Here is a 19,450-nt window from a genome sequence, read left to right on the forward strand (position 1 = left end):
TTTGTGAGGATCTCGTAGTTAACAAAGGTCTCTAAATCTATTGTGGCGCATTCGCATAGTTCAGACGGAGACTGTGAGGGCATTTTACACATGGGCTTCTTTTAGCTTCCTTACGAAGCATAAAGCACAATTTGAAAAGACAAGAAGAGAATAGTCCATTCATAAAGTTTAGAATCACATACCAGATAAATTCTTTGGACAAAAGAGCCTAATCACAGTGAGATTGCAACTACCTGAGCTTTGCTTTAGAATAGCTATTTAAGTTACCCAAGCAATTAGTTGACTGGATACATCTGTAGATCATTCTTGCAATAAGCACCATGTAATGACTCTCTCAGACTGGAGATGTTGGTACCATAGCATATTACAATGCAAATTAATTTATTTACCAGACTCAAAGAAGCTTTTTGTTCTGTTGCTTCAGTCATTCCTATTTTGTCAGTAATGCTGTCATTCAGAATAACAGTCACAATATATAGTTTCAGTACTACTTAAAATCATAATTTATGATAAGCACTGTTTTGTAAACAGTTCTATATCTTAGTGCACATAATTTCACAAGAGGGCAATGTCTTTCAAACTGGATTTCCCCAAAGGGACAATTCACCTGCAGATTTTAGCTTTCTGTTAAACACCAGGGGTGAAATACTTGTCTAGCAGAGTAAATTTACACTGAGTCTTCTGCTGCACTTTTGGATGGTTGATCTGTTCAAAGTTAAGAAGTAAAAAAAGAAAACTGCTGGCACTAAATGCAAAAAGTATGTATCAAGGCAGCTGACGAACAGCAAGGATCTATTTTTATTTTATACTAAATGCCAAGATTAAACATTTTCTTATTTGTTTTGTTTTTAGTTAGAACAACGTCTTCTTAAAACAGCCAAAGAAAAGATGGAGCAGCTGAGCAGAGCTCTAAGTGGAAGTAAGTAAAGTTTTTCTTTATTGGTATTACTTGTGACTGTTATTGGAATCAATGAAAGTGTTAAAGGTCAGACTAAATGTTCTACCCACTCCACATTGTTTCTGTGACTTATGTTTGTAGGAAAGTGCCACTTTTTTGCCATGGTCACCCTCACTTTTTGCCTCTGGTACTGATGTTTTTCGACTGATGTGCACTGGGTCCCTGCTAACCAGGCCCCAGTGCCAGTGCTGTTTACCTAAAACAAGGTCAAATGGTCTAATTGTGTTACAATAGGCAAACACTTTAGAACCCCTGTAAGTCCCTAGTAAATGGTAGTCCTGGTAACTAGGGCATGGGTACTAAAGAGAGTCCCTAAGGACTGCAACATGTATTATGCCACACTAGGAGATTCCCAAACAAATTGCATGCAGACTGCCATTGCAGGCTGCATGACATGATGCAAACCATGTGTGAAAACACAACATGGTACACTCACTGTGTGCAATGCCTACGTTTCAGCATCTATTATATGCAAGTCACCCCTACAGCAGGCCTGGTAGCCCTCAAGCAGTGTGCATTATATTACAGATGAGGGCATACCTGCATGAGCAGATGTGCCCCTGTGCTGTCTAGTTCAATTACTAGATGCAAGTGAACAGGGAAGCCCTCTTAAGTAATCTAATAGGCACTGGTCATTACAGGTTCCCCATATACATGATGTATTTACTGAGACCTATGGTGTTTGGTATCAAACACCTTGTCTTAATAAATCTGTACTGTTGCCAATACAAGATATAGTATGACATGCACCCAGGGGGCACCTTAGAGATCCCCAGCCTGGGCTTAGATAAACCAATGATGTCTCTGTGGTTCTGAGACCCTCAAGAGGGAAGCCCTCCTTGGGTTCTTCCGGACTGGTTCCCCTGTGCCCCCTTGCAGACTTTTCTTACAGGTACTTTTCCCTATTGATTTTAGCACTTTGTGTTCGAGCCAGGCACCAGATTATATTGGGAAATTATCTTTCTACATCAGTATCTCTGCGAGTCAGAAGAGGGCATCGAGAGACTCCATAACGATGTTGTCCACCGGATATGATGTCGTTGGAGTCTATATAAGTCCTCCCCTGATGTGCTGTCGTCGGTTTCTTCCTTTTCGTGCTTCCACGTAAATCCGTAGAGTGGTACCTCTGGCCAATTGGACCCACCATGACGAAGCAGTGTGCTTTTTCTAAAGCTCTTCGAGGTCAACATCGCACCCTCATTCTATTTGCATTTGGTGTCTAGATGCGCACCCTGACTCCGAGTGGTGCAGCTTGTGTCTTCAGCTTCAGTCGTCCATGGTGCAGGAGCCCCACATGATGCTGTTGGCGATCCAGTGGTCGACGACCCCTCGTCGGTCGCTGTCCTCTTCTTCCTATGAGGGCAGCTTAAGGGCCAGCTCCCGAAGTCATTTGTCTTCGAGATCGCCTGGTAAGTCACACCATTGGCAGTCGGCGCACGGCCTGCCACAACTTTACAGCGTACATGCAGTGTCCCTGATTTGCCTCCTATTCCTTTGATTTTGGTGTCAGAGCGAGAATCTGGGCCACGCCTTCCGGTGTCTCCCAACACTGAGGTGAATCTGGCTGAGATCTGGGAATACTATCTCTCCCTCCATGCCATTTTTGGCTCTTTACCTCCCTCCAGTGTGGTTCTCGGCCCGAGGAAGTCGGTGTGACCTTTGCATATGGCTGGGTCCACACTGGGGTGGCGTAGTGGGCAAAAGAAGGATGGATTTAACCCAGATCTTTTGACTGGTGGAGCATGTTTGCATTGTCATCATTCCGTCTATCATTTGTTTGCTGTAACACTTTTCGCCCTAAGTGGGATGGGTATGCCCAGACGTGGTTCCCTTGCTCAATGTGCTACTAGATTCAAGCTAGCCTGCCTGAAGAAGGGTGACATACCCTGAAACCGGTCCCAGGATGCTTGTTTCTGGTCCGGGGAGGACCTGGCCTGGCAGTTCGGTCTGGACTGATCCCATCGGGCACAGGGTCAAGACTGATTTGCATATGGCTGGGTCCAAACTGGGGTGGCGTAGTGGGCAAAAGAACAATGGATTTAACCCAGATCTTTTGACTAGGGGAGAATGTTTGCATTGTCTGCATTCCGTCCATCATTTGTTTGCTGTAATACTTTTCGCCCTAAGTGGGATGGGTATGCCCAGACGTGGGTCACTTGCTCACTGTGCCACTAGATTCAAGCTAGCCTGCCTGAAGAAGGGTGAAGTTCGGTCTGGACTGTTCCCATGGGGCACAGGGTCAAGACTGATTTGCTTATGGCTGGGTCCAAACTGGGGTGGCGTAGTGGGCATAAGAACGATGGATTTAACTCCGATTTTTTGACTGGGGAGAATGTTTGCATTGTCAGCATTCCGTCCATCATTTGTTTGCTGTGACCTCAACTGACTCCAAACCAGCGGGACCTCCCTCGGCGTCAGCGGGACCCTCCGAATCTGTGATCGACTCCTTCTCCGCTCCGGTGCACAGCCTCTCAGAGTTCCCACCTGTGAAACCTGAATTGGATCCACTCCTGCAGACCTCAGCATCAACTGCACCGATTGCTCCTTCTTTGACTCCCTTCCCCGACACCGAGGTGTTGCCTACTCTGCACCGTTTAAGGTCTGGAATGGCAGACACCTTGCTAGCAGGTGGGCGAGTGTCCGACTATTTTCCTCCTACTCATCATACGCCAGTGGCACTGCCATATTGATTAAAAAGTAAATACCATTTACGATCTTGGGAAGCATTCTTGACCCGTATGGGAGGTAAGTGGTGGTATGGGGTAGGCTGGGGACTGATACCATAACCATTGTGAACTGTTACGCCCCTAAAATAGACACTCCTGCATTTTATATGACATTGTGGGGTCGCATAGCGAATATCGGATCGATGCATGTTGTATGGGGAGGAGATTTTAATGTGGCCATGAACCCTACAAAAGATAGAGCTGATGGGATCACACACTACCATAACAGGTCTAGGGAGGCTATGCAGGGTATTCTGGAAGAAAGTGGACTGCTGGATAGTTGGCGATTTGTCCACTCCCTGCATCAGGAGGGAACACACTTCACATCATACACTGGCACGTGGGCACGCCTTGATTACTGCTTTATTTCCAGAGGGCTAGGTACCGGTCTGTTGGGGGCTACGCACCTCGCCAGAACGTATTCTGATCACTGTCCTGTTAGGGTGCAACTACGTTTGCCCGTATAAGATAGACCTAGGCGGACGTGGCGCCTGCATCCCACTGCCTTGTTAGATGAGGTGTAGCGGACTGAACTTGGAGAGGAGATAGAGGCCTTTTTCCCCCGCAACAAGGGTTCAGTGGATGATGTCGAAGTTGTGTGGTTGATAGATAGGCCAAAGGGAGGGGTGTGTCAAGATACAGAGGGTATATTAGACATCTTTGCGACGCATTATAGTCAATTGTACACTACGCAGGAACTGGGTGAGGTGGGGGTGGACAATTTCATGGCAGACATTGCGTTATGCTGGCTGAGCGAAGTGCTTAGTTCATTTCTCAGTGCACCTTTGGAACTAGATGAGATTAGAGAGGCGATAATGTCCCTTAAGAATGGAAAGGCACCAGGGCTCGATGGGCTGCCCGCGGAATTTTATAAATGCTACATCAACATTATGGCTCCGCTGCTACGCGAAGTTGTTGAAGAATCGCTCGAGGTGGGCATACTCCCTCGGTCGATGTGAGAAGTAGTGATAACGTCCCTCCTGAAGCCTGGGAAAAATCCCACGAGTTGCGACTCGTACAGGCCCCTCTCATTAATAAACTGCGATGGAAAAATGTTAGCTAAAGTATTGGCTACTAGATTGTCCCTTTTAATGACAAAGATTATACTCCCGGATCAGGCTGGATTTGTCCCTAGCAGAGCCACGAACCATAATCTGCGCACGCTTTTTTCATTAATACAAACTGTCGTGCCTGACTTCCCGGCTGCTTCGGTGTTCTTAGACGCCTCGAAGGCGTTCGACTCGGTTGAGTGGAGCTACTTATTCGGAGTTCTGCGGCGAATGGGATTTCCTGAATTGCTTATCTTCTGGGTATAACTCCTGTATACCCAACCTACTGCTCGAGTATTATTAAATGGCCGCCGATCCGCCCCACTCACTATAACGCAGAGTACCAGGCAGGGGTGCCCGCTATCCCCTTTGCTGTTCGACTTAGCTATTGAACCGTTAGCATGTCGGATACGCGAACTCCATCGTCATAGTGCGTTCAAGTGTTTCCAGCGACAAATCGCGATCTCACTATATGCCGATGACCTGACACTATATGTTGTGGACCCGCAGCAGAATCTGAACCCTTTGCTACGTGAACTTTTAGTATTTGGTAGACTTTCAGGGGTCCCAATTAACTGGGGTAAGTCGCAATTTTTTCCGCTTACCTCTGCAGTTTCAGAGTTCCCTCTAGACTATCCTATTGAATGGTGTCATGCTGATCTTCGCTATCTAGGGATCCAAGTCTCAAGAGACAGGGACGAGGCAATTAGGCTTAACTATGGCACAGCGATTACTAAGCAAAATTCTAGTGTTACACGATGGATATCGTTGCCGTTATCCATGGCTGGTAGGGCTTCACTTATTAAAATGGTCCTTCTGCGTTTTTTGTATCTCTTCCTAAATATCCCATATCATCCGGGTGCATTCTTTTTTAAAACACTGAGTGCCGAACTGATACGATTAGTCTGGGGTGGTAAGCAACCGCGGCTTGGATGGTCGATACTGACACAGCCCTACGATAAGGGCGGATTCGATATTCCTGATTTTGAAGGGTACTATTTGAGTTCACAGGCTCACTAAGCCTATCATTAGATGGCACCCACACCTTTCATGCCGCAAATAGCGGTGGAGGACTGGGTTGCACACCCCCTCCCCTTAAACGGCCTGATTCATGGCTCTATTACAGTCATTGAGACACCGCCTACAACAGTGACATGCACAATAGATGCTTGGCGGAGAATAGCGAAGATATTCCAACTACAGCTGTTAAACTCGGCGCGGATGACTCTAACTTATCATCCTAAAATGGTGCTCCTGCAGGAAAAGGTGTTCCGAACAATGTGCCAACGCCTCAAGGTTGTTACTTGGGGGGACTTGTTTGTGGAGGGGCAGTTTCGAACTAGAGACTCATTCTTTAAAAACACCCATCCCACGCCGCTGGATATCTTTTATTATGCACGACTGAGACAGGGGATGAGAGATGTCCTGTCGAACTTTCCTCAAGAACCAGAGAATTTCTCCCCACTGCACTGCATGATGGGTCTGTGGGAGGTAAAGCATTTGGTATCCAGACTATTTGGGGATATTAGAGCACTGAAACAGGGGGTTGAGGGGTCAGCTCGTGTGACATGGAGCGAGGATATGGGACAGGAGGTGTCTGACACCCAGTGGAGATACTGTTGTGGGATTACGGCGAACATAGCAGCTAGCTGCAGACTCAAGATTATTCATTATAAGTTCCTGCAACGAATGTATTACACTCCAGCCAAAAAATATAAGTTTAAGCTGTCTGACAATGACAGATGTGACAGATGTAAAAGAGAGGGAGCTGGGTTTCTACATCTGTCATGGAAGTGCCCTGCAGTCTGGGAATATTGGACACAAGTGCATGCGGCCCTTGAGGCCATGATAGGGATCACAATGGACAGAGACCCCCTACTGATGCTATTAGGCTACACCATGCCTGTCCCCAAGCAAGATAGAAAGTTCATAGATATAGCTTTATTATTTGCCAAGCGACGATTGGCGTGTCGTTGGGGAAGGGGCAGGGCTCCGAAGTTTAAGGACTGGTTAAATGATGTTGTACATTGCCAGGAGCATAATGTCATATATGCTGAAACACAATCAATGACCTGTAGGCCTAGAGATATATGGGGGCCACTGAAAACCTACCTTCTGTGTACTGCAGAATCAGACTCGGAGGACATAACACTCAATCCTAAGTTGGTGACCGGGGAGGGAGAGTGCGAGGTACCTCCTGTTACGATATAGATTCGATAGATTGCATCATACTCCATGTAGAAGTACTAATTGTGCAGTTGTGATATAGGTAGTGCGGTGATGCGGCGGACCTGCTGCGCACTACTACCGGATGTGACAGTGTATGCCTCTGTACTCATGTGCTATTTCTCAGTTCCTCAGCCTTGATTCTGTTCTGTACGTGCTGTCCTGCTAGTATTACGTATGCTACATTGTCTATTTGCCCTGAATAGTACGTACCTATTGAGTCTAATGCTACTGTTGACTGTCCGGATATTGAGTAATTTTTTTATACCACCTGTTTCTAGCCCCAACTAGCAATGTTAAGTATGATTAAACACATGTTTAAGTACCATTGTATTTCTAAACCTGCAAAATGATATAAATAAAGTAAAAAAAAAAAAAAAAAGGTCTGGAATGGCATTGGTGGATCAGTCCTCTTTGGGCTACCTTCCTCTGCTTTCAAAGGAGCCCCTTGTGATTTTCTCTTTGACACCGTTTTTTTGGTGAGGTGGGTGATCACATGACTGATCCTCCTCCGGAATTTCACTGGGTTTCTGCCTTTGTGACACTAGTGGCCTTGAGTCTTTCCCATCCTCGGTCCTATTTTCATCTCCTCGCTTCGGAGACTAGCTCAGCTTTTGCAGAAAGTTGACATAGTTCTTGGACTGCAGCTACCTTCTGTGGAAGTAGTCATTCATATATTTAATATTGGCACTGTGCCTGGCATCCCTCCAGACAGAGTCTAAAGGTCTGGATGCTTTTGGTAGATATATCTTTTCTCCTGCCAGCTCCACATTACGGTCCCTTAATACAGCTTGTGTTTTGGTCTGTTTTTCTCATTTGCTCTGGTATTTGGTATCTTGCCTCCTCCCCTCCGTCCCTGATGACTTCCGGGACACTCTTTCTCAGCTGTTCGAGGATGGCCTTCAGTCGGCTATATTACTGATTCATTGTGGCATTTACCCACATATTCTGTTGTGCGGGCCATGGCACTTTTGGTGGCTCTTTGCCGGTGTGCCTGGCTGCGTATCTCTCGGCTGTTCAGTCCGCCTTGGTAGACATGTCTTTGGATGTCAATATCTGTTTGGCTCTCACGCTTATTCCGCTTTAGACCATTTTTGGGATAGTTGGAGTGGAGCGAAATCTTAATACCTGATTGCCGTACTGCCATCTTCTCCTCCCCGTACTCGATCGGGCTGGGAAGGGTCTTCTTCATTCCTGTGTGGACTGTTACAGGACTGTGCCAGTTGGCTTCTTCTTTTCACTTGTCCCTCCATGTGCTGTCGGTGTGGTGCCCTGCCCTGCCCTGCCACGTATTTCTTACTGCATTCTACCCTGTCGAAGTCAGGTTGCGGTCACTGGTTATACTCTGAGACACGTTTTAATTTCTGACTCTGTTGGTGTCTACGCCAGTGACTGCACTGTCTTCTTTGCTTTCTACCCAAGTTCTGATTGGGGGGTTTGGCATGGTATTGTGTGGATGCACTCTTGCCTTGGGTACTTTGTATGCCTTACATGTCTTCCTCAATATGTTTCTGATGCCATAGTACCGCTTATAGGGGAAGCCACTTGCGATACTTGGTACACCGGCGCAAGTCGAAAGATGGTGCACGGGAGTTCTTCCCTTCTACTTTGTTGATGCCCTTCTTTGCTAGCAGATGTAAGGGAAGGGGCATGGTTCTTGGCCTATGGCTCTGCCCTGAGTGATGTTCCTTCTTTAGGCTTTAGCACTTATTGTGCTAGTTCTCATTATAGACAGGCGAGACGGGCCCCTGCCCGCTTTTTCTCTTTCTCTCTTGGGTTCCTTGTGGCCATCCCTTGTCAGTATCTTGGCATGGGTGGCCATCTCAGCCGCCCTACCTCTTCTATACCCCTGCATGGCCTGTTTTTCCTCTGCTTCTGCCTTACGGGACCATTTAAAAAAATGAGGTTTACCCAGTTATGGTCCTGGACCTGGGTGCAATGAGATACAAAATACAGTGGTCCTAAACCTTTTTTAGATAAGATACATATCATTAATCCATAAAGTACGGTTGGTCAATTGAGTGGGGGAGCTATGGAAACAGATAAATTGTAAAATTGTAAATTGATACTTGTATAGCGCACTACTCACCCGCAAGGGTCTCAAGGCGCTTGTACGAATACCGCTGTGGAACCCATCCTGGCTTTCCCTGTGAGGTGTCCACTCCTGGGCACCCCCAAGGTGGAGGCCAGGCATCCTTATAAAGCTCACGATCCTTAGTTCATTAATCATACATCAAATGGGAAAAAGTACAACACACGAAAACCTGATTCACCATTCAATTTATTATAACTAGTTTTTGCTGGTGATATATAAATTTCAATTATAATACTGCAATATTCTCAGACAGAGAAGGTTGCTCCAAGGGGGGAAGGTGCGTAGGAGAGTAGTGCTCAGTGTGAATTGGAGAGAAGGAAAGTAAATAAGAATGATAAAAGAAAAACACTTTACATATTTTTATCACAGTAGGACCGGTTGTAAATCACCGTCCTGGTAGGCCTAGCCTCATTTATGATACACATGGTCGTATTTATCTGGTTCGTACAGGTACACAATCAAAGATTTGGCACGATATGGGGCACAACAAAGAAGGGATCTATGCCTTTCCAAGGGGCGTCGACGTTTCGACCTGGCTTAGGGCTCAGGGGTGGTTGGAAGCCTCGGCCGTGCGGGTCTTCATTAGGACAGGGACGGGGTGGGGGAGGACAACCTTGTTCAGAGGGGCATGGTCACCTACGAGGTAAACGTTGTGGTCAGGTTTGTTGTACAATAAAGGAGTAAACAAAAAGGCTCTAGTCAGAACCAAGGCTTACCTTCCGCGTGGTGCGTGACGGGGAGGCCTTTATGAAGCGTGGGTAAAGTGCACACCAATGGTGTGACCGTCGCGGCAATCCCAGCTGGTGATTGCACAAGTTTACTAGAAGAAAATTTATCAAACAAGCATTTACAATGCAATGGTTTTGCCTTTGTTAAAGTTAGAGCTATTGGCATTGCTCTTGACATTATTTTTATTTATGTTTTTTTTAACTTCGTACGCATGCATCGCTAGTCAAAACCTAAAAAGGTGGCTGCCAGACCCCCGACCCCCCCTGTGGGAAAGGCGGCCTGAATGGTACAGTGTACACCCGGCACTATTGACGTTCTAAACATGTAAATGAACACATTGGAGCAGACAGGCCATTGTGTGGGGAGCTGCCGACCTGTGCGCGCGGGGCTACCTTGGGAAGCCATGGTGATGGGGCCGCGGACAAAGGGGGGCCCCCGTCCGAATGGCCCAGTGCACCTTTAACGGCGGCTGAATGGCGCGCAGGGGCCAGAGAGAAACTGTTTGGAGGGACAACAGCCCCTTCCCATCGCTGGCAGTCAATGCTCGCTTCCTTCTGGGTCACTGAGCACCTCTCCCGCCCGATGCGCTCGGGGACATATTGGATGGCTGCTGGGGGCCTGCGCATTTGTATTGTGGTCACCTTTCTCCGCGCATTAGGTGCCGGCAGCAGTGACATGTCACCCCCCTTTCCATTACTCACTGAAAGCATTTGCATCATAAGTTGTGTTTTTTTTAATGTGGTTTTATACAACTGGCTGCAAGTTCCCTTTACTGGGACAGAAGAGACACAGCCACGCGACACGTCAGTCACTTGTTCTGTGTGCAATGGGGGTTATTGTGCTGTGTTTTTGCAACTACTTACACAGCTTTGATGAGTTAGAAATTAAATAGAAAGTCTCGACACGGTGGGTTAAAACTTGCCCTGCGACGCCGGTGTGCCCTTTGCGCTCGAAGTTACCTTTTGATCCGGGGAGTCAGAAGGGAAGAGGTCAGAAGAAGGCACAAACACTCGCAATGAGCATAGGGGCGCTTCCGTTACATATCTCACTGTCTTAGAAATATCTCGCTTTGCATAGGCAGGGAACCGAGGGTCCTGTGCCCGAGGCTTGTGCTTATTCCCCAGCTGGTCTGCAGTGTGTTTCCAGTTCTTGGAAGGAAAGGAGGAAGTCCCACAAAGGACATTGATTTCAGAAAATCGATTGTCAACATTTAATAAAAACAACAGAAGAGCCGGGGAGACGGACAACTTCCTCCTCCTCCTGCCCCCCTCCCCGAAAAAAACAACAAACACAGCAACTTCCGGTCCGGCGCGAGAGAACTGCATTGCACTGAAAGGGCTTATTCCTTTACCCTCTCCACCTACCCCCTACCCCTCCCCATGGCTCAATAAAAGTAAAGACACGAGAAAACTAGATGTCTGCAGCAGTGAAGACCAGTTAAGGGAGTTCCGGCGCTAACTGTTCTCACAACTCCGCCCGCAACCGTTGTGTAATGGGTCTCCAAAATGGCGGCTGTGGGCTCTTAGTTACGTATAGAATCGCCCCTCTCACACAGTCTGGTATCAGCATGCCGGGTCGTCCCCTGCGAGTCCCCTCGTGTCATGCGGCCCCTTCAAGCAACGCACATACCTCCGGTTTCAAAGGCACCTCACTCAGCGGACGCCCGCCCGCATTCTCTGCTCGCGGCCCACAGACTCACAACACCCGCAAGCAGACCCCCGAGCACAGCAATGCCGGACCAGATTCGGGGGCGTTCCCGGCTTTCGGCTGACGTCGCGTGACGTCGGCAAAAGCCAAAGAATCGCGGGAACGCCCCCGAATCTGGTCCGGCATTGACGGACAGGCCCCTCGTCCAATGGCTAGGCTCCATTTATGGAGCCAGCCAATAAATGACGAGGGCCGACCCAAACCCCACTACAGTTCTCATCAGGTTTTCGCCTGCGCGAAAAAGATGCGCAGAGCGCATCTTTTCGCCAGGCAAAACCTAAAAAGAGGGTGATCAGTATTCCTACAGAGAAGAGGCAATTATGCACCTCTTACAAACAATCACTGAGCTAAATTCTCAAATCGTACCTCTAAGTGATTACATCACGCTGTGGGCACGAAGGTCATCGTGTTCTACCTTGTTGGAATCAAGACGAATAATTCAGCAACTGAAATGTATGAAAGAGAGGAGCATTAGTCACTCTCCGGATATGGGCAGTGAAGCGTTAAAGAAGAGACCAGCCAGGCGTCTCTAATGTCAAAATACCTTAAGTGGTTGACTTCTGCGTGCGCGTTCAATCTCAGAGCCGGCGTTTGACGAGAGCAGCTCAATCTGCCTCGTTGATAAAGCCGGCTTCCGCGTGTGTACGTGCGTGGACGTGCGCACCGGTACTTAGACAAGCATGTTTGGCAGACTAACGGAGGCATAAACGGGCAAGGTCCTGGTGAGGTGGCATTGAGAAGAAAGATTCTTGGGCAGGCTGGAAAGGCACAATTAGTGACTACAATAATTATATACAACATTCATTGCGAACATAAACGGTGCGACATTCAATATGGACAAAACGGTGCAAGGAATGCAAAGATTATCGTGATCAATACATACAAGAAATCATAGCAGATGCAGATGTCTGAATAGTCGTCATCGGTATATACAAGGCATAGTAATTACAAAAAGTCATCGCAGAAATAGTATACTACAAGAAGTTACCATTCAATTAAAACGAAAAACTGTACATTATATACAATGGTGTGACCTCATGGGTTGGCAGTGGGGTGTATATACAGAATAAGCTACGGTAGAGCTGAGTGTTCTGCAGGGTTTCTACGGAGTAACGATGCAATGCACAGGGGCTATACAGGCATGTCAGGAGCCTAATAAGCCAGGTGGGTCTATGAGTACACCAGAGCCCTAGTGTCTCAATGCAGGCCTGTGGTGCCCGGATAGTGAAGGCGTGAGAGGAGTCAGCCATTGCTTAGGACAGTTACCTGTCTGCTGATTTCCTCAGATTCATGCAAACCCCATGCAATAGTGTCCAAAGAGTGTATCCACCTGCAATACCCTGGAGAAATTGCCACCCCTGTAGTTGGGTCTAACCCTCTCTATTATTCACCATCTGAGGCTGCCAGAACTATGTTCAAAGGTGGAGAAATGTTCAACCAAGGGTGTGCCCTGCACCTTGCATCTTATGCGGCTGCAGTGCTGAAGGATACGGCACATGATTTTTTGAGTGGTCTGCCCTACGTACGTAAAACCACAGGGGCAGCAGATTGCGTAGATCACTCCTGCAGAGTTACAATTGCTGTGATCTTGGAGTTTGTATGTCTGACCATTGTGTTTGAATTCAATGATGTCATTGGTTATATGGCATGCTTTACATAGGCCACACTTGTGATGACCTATGACCGGTGGAAGTCCCCAGAGTGTTGTTTGTCCCGTGGTATAGGTAGGTGGTAGTAATGATTTAACCACATAATCCCTGACATTTTTACCTTTCCTGCAGGCATGTAGCGGGGAGTGGGGGCATGTTGCCTAATTCATCCATTACCATGTGCCAGTGTTTGTTAATGTTTTTTTGATTGTGTTACTTTTCATGTTAAATGTTGTGACGCACACCAAACGTTCCTCACTGATATTCTTAGTTTTGGGGACCAACAGAAATTCTCTATGGTTGTGCCAGGCTCTTTTACGTGCTTTTTAAGGAGTCTGATAGGATAACCACGTTCCAGAAGCCTTGTAAGAAGACCTGCAGATTCAGTGAAATAATCTTCCTTTTTAGAGCAGTTGCTCCGTAACCTCAGGAATTGGCCAAAGGGTAGATTGTCCCTGAGGTTACGGGGGTGATGACTGGTGTACCCCAGCAGTGTATTACGCTCACTACTCTTCCTGTACAGGCTCGTGTGCAGTTTACCTGACTCTGATTTGATTACGATGTCCAAAACCTTGAGGGCCATTCTGTCAAAGCTACCCTCCCAGATGATTAAAACGTCATCGATATAATGATGCCACAATTTAATGCAATTGTGGTAAGGGTTATGGGGGCTCAAGATAAATTCTTGTTCATACTCGTACATGTAGATGATGGCCAGGTTGGGGGCAGAGCTGGCCCCCATCGCTACGCCCTTGGTTTGCTCATAGTGATTCCCTTGGAAATAGAAAAACTTCTTAGCCGTGGCTATGCTCAGTAAGTCAATGATGAAGTCGGTGGTGACCATATGTGGTGCAGGTCTACGGTTTAGCACTAGTTCCATGCATTTGAGGGCTGAGGCTTGTGGGATATTAGTGTAGAGGGCAGAAATATCCATATTGGCTAATAAGTTGGTGTTAATGTCGTGTGGGCTCTCGTCCACAAGTTGTATGGTTTGCATTGTGTCCCTGAGGTAGATAGGTGTATTCTCAGCTATTGGTTTTAATAACATGTCGATAAATTTACATAAGGGTTCCAGGATAGATCCACAGCCGGAGATTTTAGGTCTTTCCGGGGGGTCTTGCATGCTTTTATGAATCTTGGACAGGGTGTAAATTGTGGGCATCCTGGGATGTTTGTTGTTGAGGTAATCGAATTCCGGCTTACTGAGGTCGCCTGTGTCAAGGGCCTTCTGAGTTAGACAGGCTATCCTCTTCACAATGTCCTTGGTCGGGTCCTTATTCAGTCTCTCATAGTTGCCTCTGATGGCTAACTGTGACAATATTTCTTTTTTTATAGTCCCTAGTGTTCTGTACCACAATGGCCCCACCCTTGACGGCGTGTTTTATAACAATTTTGCTATTAGTCTTTAAAGATGTTAAGGCTTCTCGTTCATCTTTGCTTACATTATACTTGACATATTGTCGCTCAGCAAGTATGGCATTCACATCCCTCATCACCACTTGTTCGTAAGCTAGAAGCTTAGGTTGCATCAAGTGGGTGGGAGGGTTGAATGTGGAAGGGGGCCTAAGCCCACTCCCATTTGATGTATGAATAATGAACTAAGGATCGGGAGCTTTATAATTTATCTGTTTCCATAGCTCACCCACTCAATTGACCAACCGTACTTTATGGATTAATGATTTGTATCTTATCTAAAAAAAGGTTTAGGACCACTGTATTTTGTATCTACCTTACGCGAAGCTGCAGTTGCTTTCCCTTTTTTATCGGAGCATGACATCATCCAAAGCCAACCCCGTTTCGTTACTAGCCTGGCTGAACATCCGGTCCTTTCCTTCCATGACCACTTCTCGCACTCTTACCTGCACCAGATCGGACCTGGTCTCTAGCCTTATGGCTATCCCGGAGATCTCTTTTGAAAAACTGAGTAGGCTGATTGTGAAAATTAAATCTGGCTCTCCTGCCTACCCACCTAAGCCTGCTCAGTTCAGAGAGTCCTCCCTGCTCTGTCTGACACCTCTACGTCAGATAATCAATGCCTCTTTTTCATCCGCCACTGTATCGACGAAATGGAAATAGGCCTGGATTTCTCCCATTCTTAAAAAACCTAGCGTAGATTCTTGAGAATTTTAGGCCTATTTCTCTCCTCCCCTGGGTGGCGAAGGTTGCGGAAGCACATGCTAACATCATACTTACCAACTTCCTGCTTTCCAATAACATTCTGGACGCAACACAACATGGCTTCCGCGTCAGTCACAGTACCGAGACGGCACTCCTGGCTATGGCAGAACACCTACGTACCATCCTCGACTCTGGTCAAACGGCGGCACTGATCCTGCTGGATCTCAGTGCCGCCTTTGACACGGTCTCACATAAGGTTCTGCTCCACCTTCTTGAGGAGGCAGGGATTTCTGACCTGGCCCTTGAATGGTTCAGATCTTTCTTGACCGGAAGGTCCTTCCGTGTTTCCACCCCTCCATTTTTATCTCAGGCACATCCTATTGAGCAAGGTGTCCCCCAGGGCTCGGCATTGAGCCCCGCATTGTTCAATCTTTATGTTCAGCCACTAGCTGCTGTCACCAGGCAGTGGGACCTCACTATGGTCTCATATGCGGACGACACGCAGCTGGTGGTTGCCCTAACTGAAGGCTCGACCCTGAATGTCTCCAGGTTTAAAAGTGGCCTCACGGCAGTGGCAGACTGGATGACAACTAATTGTTTGCAACTAAATGCAAACGGAACTTCTGCTGGTCGGTAAGAACACTGACATTTGCGGCGACCACTGGTGGCCTAATGCGTTGGGTAAGGCCCCAGAACCTAAGAGAGAAGTCAAGAATTTGGGGGGGTGGATGGACTCCTCTCTTAGTTTCTGTTTCCACACAAAAAAAGTTGCTGCCACATGTTTTGGCATTTTACGAGGTCTTCAACCTATTTTAAAGTTTTTCGACTCATCTACTAGACAGCTGATAGTCCAGTCTACTGTTCTCTCTCGCTTGGACTACGCCAGCTCCCTGCTTTTAGGGGCCAATCAAGCTGAGATCGCCCGGATGCAGCGCATCCAAAATGCGCCAGCCCGAGCCTTAGTTGGTCTTCCTCGGTTTTGTTCCATCACCGACACCATCCGGAGACTTCACTGGCTCTTTTATAATCAAAGAGATTCTATCAAAAAAGTGAAAAAGTGATAATATTTATATTAGTTTTGATTTTTCTAACGAACGTGCTAGGCTCTCTCTTAAGGATGTAAAGACCAGAGCGCAATGTGCTTTTTAAAATACCCCTCACACACTAAAAAAATCCAATAGTGTCATGCTTCATCATAGGGGTCTTCCCGCCCCTATAACGGGACGGGGCGTGCTACGACCAAACGAATACGCGGGAGCACTTATATTGTGACAGTGGCTATGTGTGAGTGCACAGGTGTCAGTGAAAGTGTAGGGACCTCAAAAGAGTGGTTTATAAAAAATAAAAAAATTCCCTGGCATAGTAGAAAAAATGTTTTATTCACTTCTCTAGCTGGGAACATTAAGAAGGGGTTGTGATGTAGAGCATTAGCTAACTACCTAGTCGACATGTTTCGTAAGCAGTCCCCTACTGCTTCCTCATCAGGACCAAAAAACGATCCCTACTGGAATATACTCAGTTCTACAGAGATATGCCTGCTGTCCTACAAACAGCACAGCAAAAATAAGCTGACTGTTTGTGCTTCTGGTAGAGGAGGCATTGGCACATGATTGGATCTCGAAAAAAGAAGGGGACTTCCTCTGCCAAAAAGATCCGAGAATCCCTTATCTATATACTTTACCCAAGATCCACAAAGGTATGGACAACCCCCCGGGACGACCAATTGTCTCTGGGATTGGGTCCATTTTAGAGCCTGTCTCGAAATTTGCGGACGCTTTTCTCAGACCGATGGTTCAAAAGACCTCCACCTACTTGAGAGACACCAAGGATGTTCTGAATCTGATAGAAGAAGTGGCCTTCGATCCTAACACCCAGCTATTGATTAGCTGTGATGTGGAGAGTCTGTACACCAGCCTGCCACATCAAGCAACTTTGGAGATTATCGAGGATGTGCTCTTTGAAGACTTCTGGGAGTATCAGACACCGCGCAATGTGGTGATGGACTGTGTATCTCTGGCACTGAAAGAGAATTTCTTTGAGTACAATGGCACCATATACCTACAAAAACACGGGACCAGCATGGGAAGCACATTTGCTCCTAGCATAGCTGGACTATATGTGCACCACCTGGAGATGACTAAAATACTGAACTCAAATAACCTCTTCAAATCCAACATCAAGTTGTGGAAACGATACATCGATGATATCCTTATCATCTGGGATGGAGATGAAAAGACCTCTGAACAGTTTCTGACATGGTTGAATCTACAGGACGACTTCCTGAGATTCACCAGTACAACCTCCAGGAGCAACTTAGTTTTCCTTGACCTAAACATCTTTCCGAAGAATGGGAGATTGATGACCACAACCCACTTTAAAGGCACCTCAAAGAATTGTCTTCTCATGTACAATAGCTTTCATCCCAGACACCTGCGGGACAACCTCCCGTACGGTCAGTTCCTGCGTTTACGCAGGAACTGCACAGAGATTGACAATTTCAAGAAACAATCGGAGGACCTGAAAAAGAAATTAAAAGCACGGATGTACCCAGATCGCATCATCAACCAGGCATACACAAGAGCAAAGAACAATTGCCGTGAGAGCCTACTGGAGCCAAAGATACCAAAGGTTGAAGAGAAACGACCTATTTGTGTAACCACATACAACACCAGCTCCAATTTGGTGACTAAAATCATTAATAAAAATTGGAAGATCCTGAACAGTGGAGGTCTGCAGATACCCAAACCTATGTTTGCCCACAAAAAAGCTCAGAGTCTAAGAGACGTCTTGGTCCACACAAGACCGAAATCGAACAATAACAACGCACAAAGAAACCCGAACTTTGTCCAAGGCCACTATCCATGTGGAGGGTGCAAGGTTTGTGGCCTTACCCAGAAGAGCAAAAAGATAACATTCAATAATGGAACCAGCTGGGAACAAAGGAGTTTCAGTAACTGCAACAGTGTGAACGTCGTATACATGATCACCTGTCCATGCAAACTTGAATATGTGGGGATGACGAGCAGGGCAGTAAAGATCAGGATAGGCGAACACAAAAGTACCATAAAATGCAAAAAATCTAGTACAAAACTCACCAACCATTTCCTTGAAATGAGCCACAAACCAGAAGAAATTCAATGGACAGTGATTGAAACAGTCAGCAACGAAAGAACCCTCTTAGAGAAGGAACAAAGATGGGTATTTCGTATTCAGTCACATAAGATTGGGCTGAACGATGATATCCCCTGGGCTCAACTATAATGTACCCTCTCGGGAGCGGATCTACTCACTATCCAAGATAACTTTCTCTACTTCATCTAATGAAATGCTATGTTTCACAACAAAAGTGGTGATTAAGGATGTGCACCTTCTCTGACTGTGCCACTACAGCTACTACACAAAGCATGGACCAAAATATAAGCCCCATGAATCCTTGGTTTTATTTCTGATCCTCAGGTATAGACATAACGAATGTAATGAGACATGGAATGACCATAGTCTCTGTACAAACAAAATAAATGTCATATCATGACTATACATATTAATTAGGAATTTGCCAGGCATCCAATAGGCTATTACACATTGTGTGCAAGTTAAATCTAAATTACTGCGCCCCCCGATCAAGAAAAAGGAAAGGGTAGAAAGACTTCCGTCCTTTTCCTCACATCGTGCCATTAGGTAGCGGCCATCTTGGGAGGTTTGCGCTCTAGTTCACACAAGAATGCCCGGTGACAATGCGGAAACGAATGCGTCTTAAGCAACACGAGACACACAAGCCCGGCATTCCCCGGAGCAGCACGGGGGTGGGAATAATGTTTCTTTTCCTTGTCGGACATGTGAGTAATAGACTCTGACCTCGAGTCTTTAATAAACGGGTCACGGGGGCAAAGAACAACTTTGGATTTTGCTCCGTTGGTAAACCAAGGTGCGGTTTTGTTTTTACAGCAACCGCGGAGAACACCCCTCGCCTGCAAGCTCATGGGGCATTGAAATTAACTGAAAAGTGTACGTATGGTAGTATTATCAAAGTCTTACAAAACGGCTAGCGTTTTCTTTCATTCGGTCTCAAAGAAACCTAAGGTGAAGGAGGTCCCCTCCTACCTTCAAATTGCTTGTTCACTGGTAATGCATTGAGTCGTGATTGTGTGTGTGTATGATGAGATGACAGTGGAACCGAGCAGTTTGAGGTCCCT

At 46.6% G+C, this 19,450-nt stretch overlaps 1 protein-coding gene across 2 annotated transcripts in view; it reads left to right on the forward strand.

Moving 5' to 3' along the window:
- ANKIB1 (ankyrin repeat and IBR domain containing 1) overlaps positions 1 to 19,450 on the forward strand; it is a 580,820-nt gene that overhangs the window by 368,564 nt on the left and 192,806 nt on the right. For both annotated transcript variants that reach the window (XM_078663642.1, XM_078663643.1), the window contains exon 14: positions 853 to 919. In XM_078663642.1, coding sequence (XP_078519768.1) covers positions 853 to 919 — 67 coding nt within the window. The remainder of the gene's footprint in view (positions 1 to 852; positions 920 to 19,450) is intronic.

The sequence above is a fragment of the Lissotriton helveticus genome, chromosome 10 (assembly GCF_964261635.1).
Source record: "Lissotriton helveticus chromosome 10, aLisHel1.1, whole genome shotgun sequence".
NCBI lineage: Eukaryota > Metazoa > Chordata > Amphibia > Caudata > Salamandridae > Lissotriton > Lissotriton helveticus.